Raw genomic sequence first — 11,938 nt, forward strand, 5'->3', positions numbered from 1 at the left:
TTCTAAAACCTCTCACTTTAGTAAATTTACCCCTTAGTCTCTGTCTGTGTACGCAAAGGTGATATGTTGGGCAAGGCCCTAGGGGAAGACGGGCATGAGAAAACAGATGGTTTTGGAACACCCAAGGAGGTTTTCGGTCAGGTGTGACCTGCTCCCTCCTGCATACTATTGGTAGCTCAGCTTTATGCAAGATGTAAGCGCTTGGTAGATAAGCCCTGCGCTCCCTGCTCTCTGACTGAAGCTATATAAAGTGAAAAACCAGGATTGGTTGGTAGATCAAAGCAGCACCCCATCCCCTGGGAGAATTATCTTTGCTGTTGACGTGGCTTTTCTCCTATAAGGTGCACTATACACTGCAGCCAGCCCAGTAAAGTGGTCCTTTTGCATATTGCCAAGAGGGCAGTCCACCGACTGTATTTGCTTGTGTTTCATCTACTTGGGTGCTCCTACAGTCCATTACCTTTAGGTTAATTGGCTTATGACTAAAAGTACCTAATTGTGTCTCGCAGAGAAAGTGGCAATGACTGATGTGAATGATTAAACATTCTTGGTAAAACACTGCATAAAATTGTGTCACTATATAAATAAAAGGATATTCAATTTATTATTATTTATTACCAGTTCTTTATATAGTGCACACATATTCTGCAGCGCTTTACTTTTGGCCACTCACATCAGTCCCTGCCCCAGTGGAGCTTACACTCTATATTCCCTACCACATGTACACGCACACTCATACAAACTAGAGTTCATTTTTGGTAGGAGCCAATTAACCTACTAGTATATTTTTGGAGTACGGGGGGAAACCGGAGTACCTGGAGGAAACCCACACAAGCACAGGAAGAATATACAAACTCCGCAGTTAGGGCTGTGGTGGGAATCGAACCCACGACCTCAGTGTTATGAGGCATTAATACTAACCATTACACCGTCTGTGTATAATAATAATAATCATAATAGAGGTATGAAACATTATAACCACACATATGACATGCCTCAATATAAACATTGAAGAAGCTGTGTACATTCAGTAAGGGAGCAGGCATACAAACTGTATCAATTCATCTCTTTCTAAGCATGCTTAAAAAAAAAAAAAAAAAAGAGTTTGCACAGGAATCTGTGCCGTTTGGATTGTGTGCCCTGACATCTTATAGCCATGTGAAGGAGAAAGCATGTACACTACTAGGTCAAATCTTACTGAACCTTGCCCTTTGTATTGTAAATACTAAATGTGTATTCTGTGAATTTACACTACAACCTGCTGGAATAACCAACGGATAAATCAATTTGACAAACACAGTGCACATAGGGCCATACGAACTGATCAATAACCAAATAGATCAGTCAGTTTTAACAATAGCAGGTTAATATAGAAATATCTGGACAAATGGGCAGTTAACCGAGTTTACGACCATAATCTCTACGATTTACCCACAAGACTGATAAAAATCTGATTAGAATCCTATTGGTGTCAATCACACTTCATATGGTCAGTTTATGTTCTACCCATAAAGCATAGTGTTCATTCTAGGTCTGGCGCTGGACAGGGCGCCGGACTATAGAAAGTGCACTCCAGCACATGCTGAAGATGTGCACCCGCCCAAAAAGGGGGCATGGCCACGATAAGAGGGTTTGTGTATTTAAGCCACGTCTGCTATTCATCACTCTTGAGGGAGTGCCCAGTATTTACGGACATGCTGGGCTGCCCTCTCTGTAAATAGATGCTGTGCGCATGTGGGTAGGAGTCAGCACCCAGCATGTTTTAGTAGAACACCGACAAAAGGGCAGGGCGCATTCTGCCCCTTTTAAAACAGCCTTGCAGAATCGCTAAAGCAATGTTGGGGTAATATGGTTGAATTGAGCAAGGATCCCCACATGATCTCCCCATGTAGACAAGTTAAATCCAAATGATTCCAGCTACAAGACACAGCCATTTACAGCTAAAGGTTGTTTAGTTAGGGGGGGTTATGTCTCATTGAGAAATGGGGCCCATACGCTCCACATGAAAAAAAAAAAAAAAAAAACAGGGGCACACACACAAAAAATACAAAATACACCAACAGGTGAAAAAAACAACAACACGCATATAGGCACCCACATGAAATATTACTCACCAGTTGTGCAATCTTATCCACATTACACCGCATAGTGCCCGATTCACATTACACCACATAGTAGTGTCCCTTATTCATGTTATGACACTTAGTAGTGCCCCTTATACAGTGCACCCAGTAGTGGTAGTGCCCCTTATACAGTGCCCCCAGTAGTGGTAGCGCCCCTTATGCAGTGCCCCTCAATAGTGGCAATGCACCTAGTAGTGGTGCACGTTATGGAGTGCCCCATTAGTAGTAGAGCCCCTAGGAGTCATGCCCCCTGTAGTGAAGCCATTTACAGGAAAAAAAAAAAAAAACACACAACACTTACTTTAAGCCCGCGTCTGCGTCCATCCGGGTGGCCGCTCCAGGGTTAGGTGGGCCGGAGGAGGCGGAACTGGTTCCGTATCCCATTCCAGACCACTTTAACCCCCACAGGGTGTGGTGGCCCCGGGACGACCACCCCTGTCACCCCCGTTAATCCTGCCCTTCCTCTGGTGCTCATTAATATAAGACTGTAAGATCGATGACCGCGGCCCGTTTCCCTCATATGCTTTTTCCTTCCTTACTTCTACCACCATATCCTCCCTACAACGGCACCCAACTTTTGGGTTCTGCCACCCTGCTGCCTATTTGAGTTTTATGACTGCTGATGGACATTGTTTACAAACATTGCTGCATGTTCTGCAATGTTTTGTATTGTATGAAACTTTAGTTCCTGTTTTCTGTTCATATGGTTTGTACTTTGTAAGGCGCTGCAGACCCCTTGTGGCACTATATAAATAAAGGACAATAATAATTATTGACATGCCAATTCCAGGTACAGAACAGACATCAAGCCTAACATATTGCTCAGTTTCCCAACTTACCATGTGTAATAAGAAATTAGGCTACAAAAGGAATCCATAAAGGATATTGGGTAATGTACCAATCGGCTGATCCAAATCACTATTCATAAGATGTAGTGTGAACGAATGAAATGAGGGGATACAATTTGGAGCTAAAAGTGATAAGTAAATGCTCAGTGCAATGCGGAGCAATTAAGAAGTCCAACTCTTTTATTAGCGTATTATACATCCCCTTTAGGAGAATGACAATCTCATTTTAAAAGACAAATAGTATTTATGTTAATTTCTTAAATCTGCAATCACTGTAGCTATGTAAAATTGTGTATCAAACAATATAAATTAATACTGTCCCAGAAAACTAACTTTGAGACAGTTACACTATTATGTTTGGACAAACGCACATACATATTAATCAAATATATCCAAAATTTTAAACGGCAACCCTGTGCAAGAACATGTCATTCTGAAATTAAATATAAGCCGACCCAAAATGACTATTACTGTACATTTGTCAACTAAATTCGGAGGAGAAGATATCACTAAAAATGTTGGTGATGCTCATTTCAAAACTACAGCCACATGCATGGTTGCCATAAAATATAGGTATAATATGGCTGATTCACATGAAGCTAAATACAGTCAAAACCTTATTTTACATTTCAAGATCTAAAAAAAAAAGTGTAAACTGAGGACAAGTCTACAGTACTAAAAACACTAAAAAAACAAACAAAAAAAAAAACACAAGACAATTTGCTATCGACCACAGTGTGTTTATTGTGTCAAACAGTCAGTAGTGGCCTTTGCATGAAAGGAAAACCCTTATGTCATGTGTACAAACAAACAGAATGTTAACTTGAGGGAGGAGAGCTAACTGATCCTAATCTAATGTATCCAATACTGTATATAACTGGAGCAGCCTGTCAGGCAGTCGTGTTTGCCCGAAGCCTCGCACCCCTTCACAACCTGCATTCTGCTGGCCAAGCACCCAGCAAAACGCCACCAAGGATCTGTGACCACCTCTGAGCTGCAAGCTCCCGACTCCCCCACTACCCTGGAACCCCTTTAGTGCACTACTAAGAAGTGAGGAAGACCCTAGGCAACCACAATGAAGAAGCAGTTGATCGATATGACAAACACAAAAACACCTTACAGAACCGATGACCAAAACCCACACCTGAAACAACCCACTCCTGGTACATGGTGAGTACAGCATTCTGGAACTATGTAAAGCTAAATACATAAATTACTGTACTGAACACTTCCAGTAGAAAATGAGAAATCTGTACAGCACTGTAACAGTGAAATACTGTATCTGGGATAAGGTGCAACACGAGGGAGAAAGGTAGTGCAGGAATCAGAGAAACAGGCCCATTTAAATCAATAGGGAGTGAAGGGACTACAAAAAAAAAGGTGGACAGAGATGTAAAATGGTGGTTTGACTGTAATAATGTGACTTTTCTAATAACTGACAAAACAATTTATATTTTTGAAGAAATATTAATTTAAAAAAAAAAAAAATATATATATATATATATATATATATACATACACACACAGGTAATACAAAAACATTTCTTACATTATTTGAATGAGCGTGTTAGAGGGTGCTCAATATATAAGACACCCTTGATACTGTAAAAACTATAAAAGGATATGCCTATTTTGGACAAGTCCTCACAAATTGTACCCTTGTAAGTCAGGAGTCACTGAGAGATGGTCATGTGTGCGCTAGCAGTACAGTGTGAGGGAGCCTATCCATGACCATCTTACAATCCACTTGAGCCATGAGCTCACAGCATGATCAAATCCTTACAGCCCCTTATTTGTTACATGCAGTGGGATAATGACAATTAACAAGGACTTGTCCCAAATGGACTATTCCATTAAGTGCAGTTGTACCCTTAAGAAGTAAAAAGTATAAAAATCATTTTTGTCACCAGGTCGAAACTTGTGAAATTAGTTGAGATAGAATAAGCCATTTTACAAGTGTGAGTACAGCAAACTGGAAAGAGATAGCTTTTCCCTGTGCTGTTCCATGTTTGTCCACAGGAAATACTTGCCAAGAACAGCTTCCACTATTTAAGAAAAAAAAACACACACCCAACAACACTGTAATTTAACGGCTTGCATTGGAAGTATGCCAATCATGTGTACATAGATACATTGCAGAAGAGTCAAAGTATGTGTAAAATATATATATATATATATATATATATACACATACATACACACACACTTGGTAGAGGTCTACTCTGAACCATAGTAATAGAATTACCAGTCAAAGAAAGTATACTTAAATGTCTTTTGCTAACAACTGTTACATTAGTGAACAATGACATTATCACTATTTGTAGGTACAGAACATAAGCCCTCGTGGTACATTAGAAGTAACTTCAAAAAGGAGTTACTGCTACTAAACCACATGCTCTGAAAACACAAAACAGTTAAAATAATAATTGGTGGGGGAAGCTACATTACATAAAACACATACATTCACCTGATGAGAATATATGTATATACTCCTGTACATATCAGTATAAACAGGGAGCTCAGTTTTCATTAGGTAAATGTATGCATTATGAGAATAACGCAACACCCATGTAAGTGACAAGTAGTCCGGTATACAGCGGCTGCCATACCGCAACTTCTACTGCTTTGATAGGTAAACTATTTATATTCACTTACATTTTCCATGTCACCAGAAGTGTTCCGATATCAATACTTTACTCACCATATTGAATGACCAAGTCCAGAACCTCACAATACCAATTCTGTCACCCTCATTGATTAAGTATGATGCCATTTATTTTATTTAATAGGGCTGAGCTGTTCGTATTGCGTTCCAGGTCAGACATTCAGACAAGTGGCAGGGTACCAGCTGACAGCGGGCATCCTGAAACTGGTAGCTGGTATTTAGTTTTCTATTTAAGACACATGGGTGTTTGAGTTTAGGGCAATAATAATAAAAAAAGGGATTATGTGTATATAATATTATATACACATACTCTTATGTTCTATCTCCAGCTGGTGTACTCACATTAGCCAAAACCCTATCTACTCATAGTTTAATAAAGGAACTTATTAAAACAGTGAGTAAGTTTCTGTTTTTGATGGAACTATGCAAAACATGAATAAGTGTGTGTATTTGGATATTATATACATATTTACCTACACACACACTCATCTTTTATCTTTAAAAAAGCCTTGGTCTGTATTGCTTTCCTTTATAGTCACAGTCAGAAAGTTTGAAGTCACATCTGTCACTACTACTTTCTCCAAGTTGTCCACTGGGGGTCTCCATGGTTCCTCTTCTGGCTCACCAAGTATCCTGGCAACAGGAATACGGGCGATAAGAGAAGGCTTCCCACCATGTGTTACCAGTGCTTCCCTGTAGGTGTCAGACACCTGTCCTTGGTATTCTGAGCTATTTCTGCTTTTTGGGACACCGGCCTCTTTGCAGTTGGAGCTCATAATGTCAGCCTTGTGCTTTGTCCTATGTGGACGTGTGTCAACGCTTGAATGCCCATGAGTGTCCTGTCCTTTATGTGCCAGACCATGTTCTCTGGGCAAGAAACCATGTTCTGCCTGACTTGTAGATCCCAACTCTGAGTTTTGTCGCCTTGCTAGCTGTATGACACCATGTGTGGAATGATATTCTAGTGGTCCACTATCATCTACCCTGGCAGAACCAGCCACCTGTTCAAGCTGACTTGTATGGTTGGCAGGAGTCATTCTTAAGGGTTGAGTATCTTCCTTGGGGTGCACTGTGCCATGATGACATCTCTTCCTCTTTTTTAACTTTAACGGATAGTGCTCTCCTCTAATTTCTGGGCTACTCAACCTCTCTTTATAGATATCTGTACGAGCACCACTGCTACCCTGGGAAGAGGTTGGGATACTCCTTAGCCCTTCCCTGGATCTAGACTGTAGTTCCTGAGGAGGACGACCTGGATATGGAACTCTTACACCACGGGCAGACTCGCTGCGGAATTCATAGGTCTTTGCATTCGCTTTTGCTTGTGCCTGTGAAGTAACAGAAATGTTTTACATTTTCTGGGTGTGTGCACCAATCTACGTCAAACAATACATTAATAGTTTTGTGGTCAATAAACATGAACTTTAAACGGGAACTCTGGTCGGCAATGGTTAACACTAATATGCAAATACAGTAAAAGCACCTGGTAGCACAATACACAAACATTACCTTAAGGAGGAAAGTTTTCGGTTTGGGACCCCTTTTTTTCGGCCCATATAACTCCCTTTCTCGCTCCCTATTAGAGATTACAAAAAAAAAAAAGTGGTCACTCTGTAACAAGAAAGTGATCAAAATGAAGGTTTACTGGACAGAGGTTTCTACCTGTCCTCAAAAGCTGCCACCAATCTAGCATCCAAGATGTTCTCCTCTGGTTCCCAGGTGCTGTACCTAAAATCAATAAAAACAGAACAACTAATCTAAAACAAAAAACAAATGTATCTGCTGATAATAGCAAGGCTCTTCCAACCATTTGATACATACTAAATAATTATAGCAGAAAAAATAAGTAAATAAATAAACATATGAATACTCCGCTTACTTCTGAGACCAGCCCTTCCACTTCACCAAATACTCCATGCGACCCTGTGGGAGAGAAACATTCGTAGCAGAAATACTGGCATACTAAACAACTTCGAGATATCTAATAACTTAAGAACATATGCAGGCAGATATCACAAATGACAAGCCAGTTGCCTATAGCACTAGACTAATACATGAGGGTGAAGTAGACACAGAACTGGCCTGGATTTGCTGAAAGCCCACATAGCTCTAGTGCAGCATAATGTCAGGTGCTAGATTACCATATATTTTCCTATTCATTCTAGTGTTAATAATTGATCACAAAGGGGTCGATTGCATTTCATGCTGGGATAGAGAGATATAGATATATATATATAGATATATATAGATATATGCGATCTCTATCTGTATTCAGAGGTGGCCACATCGTGTGCTTTTACACCAGCCCTATCCCTAATGCAATAGATCAGTCTGTGTACACTCACCTTTGAATAGCCCCTAATTCACTCTACATGACCCAGACAGGCCCTCGGAACACTATGCCCACATGTAAATGCCCAGTTACACCCATATTGGAGATGTGTATGGCTTCATCGCTCAAAGTTACATATGCACAGCTATGGAACATAAATGTGTATGCTCAAAACACACGTGCAAGTTCAGAATCAACCCCTAAGTGCATTACAAAAGTATGGGTCGGAGGGCAAAAACATTAAATGAAGCACAGATATAAAATACTTATATAATATTTTTTTCTGTGAAAAAGTACCCAAATGTTTACATCCATTCTTCAAAAGAAACCTCAAATTTGTTCACCCAGGCTTGATTACCTAGCAACTGTAGGATCCAATATTCCCATTTACAAGATATTATCACGTACACTAGAACCCCTGGCAAAGTCATCCACTCAGCTGCAACAACACCTATCTTAAAGAAATAAATAGGGGACTTCAATGCTTCACAATGTGCCGCCTAGATGTCCGGCTACACACTTTACAATAAGGAATCTTCTCTCATTTTCCTGGGCACCATTATGAAGTGTGAAGAAACATACACAGAGATAAGTCACCTTGGTGTATACACGACCATTCCAGAACCAAATTGTGGAGAATTGAATTGCTGAGGGCCTCATTTACTAACGAGTTTTATCACCAAAACAAGTGATACATTTCACTGTGTATGATAAATGGTGCTCCAGCCAATCAGCTCCCAACTATCATTTTACTAACAGTTGGGACCTGTTGACAGGGGCGTATCTTCCTATTGGCCTGGATGGCCCTTGCCAGGGGCGATGGCGAGGGGGGGGCGCTGTTTCAGCCTGACATGACTAGCACATGATCTCCTGTCTCCTCTGCTCTTAGCAGTGTCCCACAGTCAGCTGCAGCAAATATCTCTGGTTTCCTTCTGTTTCCTCCAACTGCTTACCAGTGTTCTCCATTGATTGTTACTATGTATTAGCCTTCTTATATGTCCCTTTATATCAGAAACATTTAAAATTAGGGAGAGTAAATTTTTTTTATTTTTATCCCTAATGTATTTCATCCCCCACAATACCCAACACATACCAATCACCACTCACTATTCCAATATGTCAACTGTGCAGGAAAAGAGTGCAAGCACCACATCAATCACAAGGCTCTATTCGCAAGGTAATTTGCATATATGCAAATTATCTTGCCCACAATGCATCTTGTTTGTTATTGATGCCCTCTTTTCCTGTGTTGTTGACATATAGAAATTTATAAACAGTGCTTTGTATGTAGTAAGTGTTATAACTGAAAAAAATAAAAATAAAATAATAATATATATATTTTGTCTCCCTATTTCTACAGGCATGTAAATTGAACTACCCCCAGTGTAAGTGTAATAAATGTATGTTTTCCTCATTTTGGGGGACTGGCTATGATCTTTTTAGGTGGTGGCTAACCCCGTGTTGGGAATAAGACATGATCCATGTGGACTGTCTTCATTGTTATGCGGGAAAATATAAAAGATCTATCATCCCAGTAAATTAAAGGTGGAGTATAGGTATCAGTTGTTAAAAAGCGTAAATGCAGTATAGATAGCCCAATTCAAATATATGTAAATTATGTTACCCATAATGCATTTTGTTTGTTTTTGATTCAATGTTTTTAAGCTTTTCCTGTGTTTTTTTGCATAAATAAATTTATATATAGTGGTTTGCGATGGAGTAAGTTCTATAAAAGATATATATATTACAAAGAGAAATAAAAATTATACTCTCCCTATTTCTTCACATGTGTAAATTAAACTACCCCCAGTGTGTGTTATTTTTTTTTTAGTAGAAGCAGTCATTGGAGGGGGGCGCCAGTCCCTTAGTTTGCCAGGGGCGCTCGGACCCCTAGATACACCCCTACCTGTTAATTCAGGGAAAATGGCAGACTCCAAGTAAGTAGAGTTCCACATTTAATTTTAAACTAAGTGAACTTTAATACTAAAAGTTATATTGTAACTGGAGGTGATCCATGATGTAGTTTCCAAAAGACTAATTAATATGTCTAGGTTTGGTGAACAACTCTTGAAGTGATTGCTGAACATTGGTGTGAGGTTTGTATTTATCACATATTACTAGATTAGAGAGAATATGAATAGGTAAACTAGCTCTGCCTCCAACATAATGAAGAATAAAGACTACACAACTGGTCAGTCTTTAGAAATACTTTTAGCAACCCACCTTTACAGCATGGCACCGTGCCTGGAAACTAGGGGCAGCTGGAAGCCATGGCTTCATATATCAAATGCTTAACAAAATTCCAACACACAAAATGAAAATGAACACTACCACTATATACTGCTTCAGATGTAGTATTTCAAGGGGTGCTGATTAATATTACTAAGCCGGCTTCTGTTCTACAAATGGAAAGGGCCATGTGCACACAGCTATTTGTATAGCCACCTCTTCTCAGTCACAGTATCTGACAGAAGAATGGAGGAGAGACAGATACTCACAAACAGATAATCGATCTCTACGGAATGACGGACTGACAAAGCACACACAGGGTGCTTTATAAAGACAGATGAATGAACAGAAATTGCGGGGGGGGGGTAGAGAACTTTAGAAAATTAAAATACAACATTTACTGCTCAGTGATAAAAACACACACACGTATCTTATCCTACTGTGCAAAACATTACAAACAAATGTAATAGATATGGTAATTCTGGGGCAGTGTGGGGGTTTCACATGTATTTTAGATATAGTCATCCACATTCCAATAAAATCTCTCTCGTTCTATAAATATATAACCAGATTTTAACATTTTACAGGCCAATGTACTGTAAGTCTAGAACTGGCTACTTGTGACTCCTGAAAAAGATAAAAAAGAAGCCTCAACACTTTATTAGTAAATGTTTTGTTACCATAACTAGCAATAAACTTAGAAGCCCTGCCCAAGATTGTGTATTGTGACTGCCTCCTTGTATTTACCACTGGATGCCAACATTTCCAAATATTTCCTATAGTTACAATATTCATGTACTCCAAATATCATCATAGGGATTACATTTACAGTACAGGAAGGACTCTAGCTCAATCATGCACACTATTCTGATAGATCACACAGGGATAGAGATAGATAGATAGATAGATAGATAGATAGATAGATAGATAGATAGATAGATAGATATTAGCCTTTACATAAGCATTTTATCAAGTGGAACATACTGGTACAAGGGTCAGCACAGTACAAGATACAAATAGCTGGCTACATTCAGCAGGCCAGCAGCTTTTAGATGACGGGGGTGGGTGTCCTTCTCCCATTCTAGCTCCCCAGCGCCCCCTGCCTGCATTCGGCTATAGCAATCAAGGCAGTCCGTGGATTGAGGCCTAAGCTACAGCATCAACAAACAGGCCTGTCACTCACCTTCCGGATGCGCCTCTTGAGCAGAGACTCCGCCGCAAACACCCGCTCGCCGACCGCGGAGAGCTCCATACTCAGCACCGCGGGGCCGCGCAGCGCGCTCCCCGTGACGTCACCACCTGTTGCTAGCGGCGATGCTAATGTGGAAGGATGGAACTCTGCCGCGCTGTGATTGGCTATACGACGTCCCCGCCCCTCATCCTGTCATAGCTCTCCCTTCACCCTCCGCTCTCTCCGGGGACTTCAGCTGCAGCAGCTCGTACAGTGGGCGGGGCCTCTGTGAGTGACAGCTGACAGTGACCTGACGATGGCGGCTGCTATGTAAATACATGTGACAGCTGCAGCTATGCCAGCTACACAGCTCAGTCACTGAGGACAGCAGTGTGCACGACGTGCAGTGATTTCCCTTACTTTTTTGCTCACATCTCTTATTTCCTTCCTTCTCCATCTTTACATAGAATGTTAATAGAGCTCATATTATTCTGCACAAAGCTGTACTACTATTTTGTTTTTCTCAGACTGGTCTAACCTGCAAGGCATATAACCCTATATATTTAGAAA

General features: G+C 40.4%; 1 protein-coding gene across 1 annotated transcript; it reads right to left on the reverse strand.

Moving 5' to 3' along the window:
- Positions 1 to 3,163: 3,163 nt before the first annotated feature.
- CBX8 (chromobox 8) lies at positions 3,164 to 11,525 on the reverse strand. The gene is made up of 5 exons (XM_088482646.1): positions 11,381 to 11,525; positions 7,516 to 7,559; positions 7,299 to 7,364; positions 7,146 to 7,212; positions 3,164 to 6,964 (listed from the first exon to the last, which is right to left on the reverse strand). The coding sequence occupies exons 1-5, from the start codon at positions 11,447 to 11,449 to the stop codon at positions 6,122 to 6,124; spliced, it is 1,089 nt and encodes a 362-aa protein (XP_088338772.1). The 5' UTR covers positions 11,450 to 11,525; the 3' UTR covers positions 3,164 to 6,121.
- Positions 11,526 to 11,938: the final 413 nt, after the last annotated feature.

The sequence above is a fragment of the Taudactylus pleione genome, unplaced genomic scaffold (genome assembly GCF_031769625.1).
Source record: "Taudactylus pleione unplaced genomic scaffold, aTauple2 ptg000290l, whole genome shotgun sequence".
Classification (NCBI taxonomy): Eukaryota; Metazoa; Chordata; class Amphibia; order Anura; family Myobatrachidae; genus Taudactylus; species Taudactylus pleione.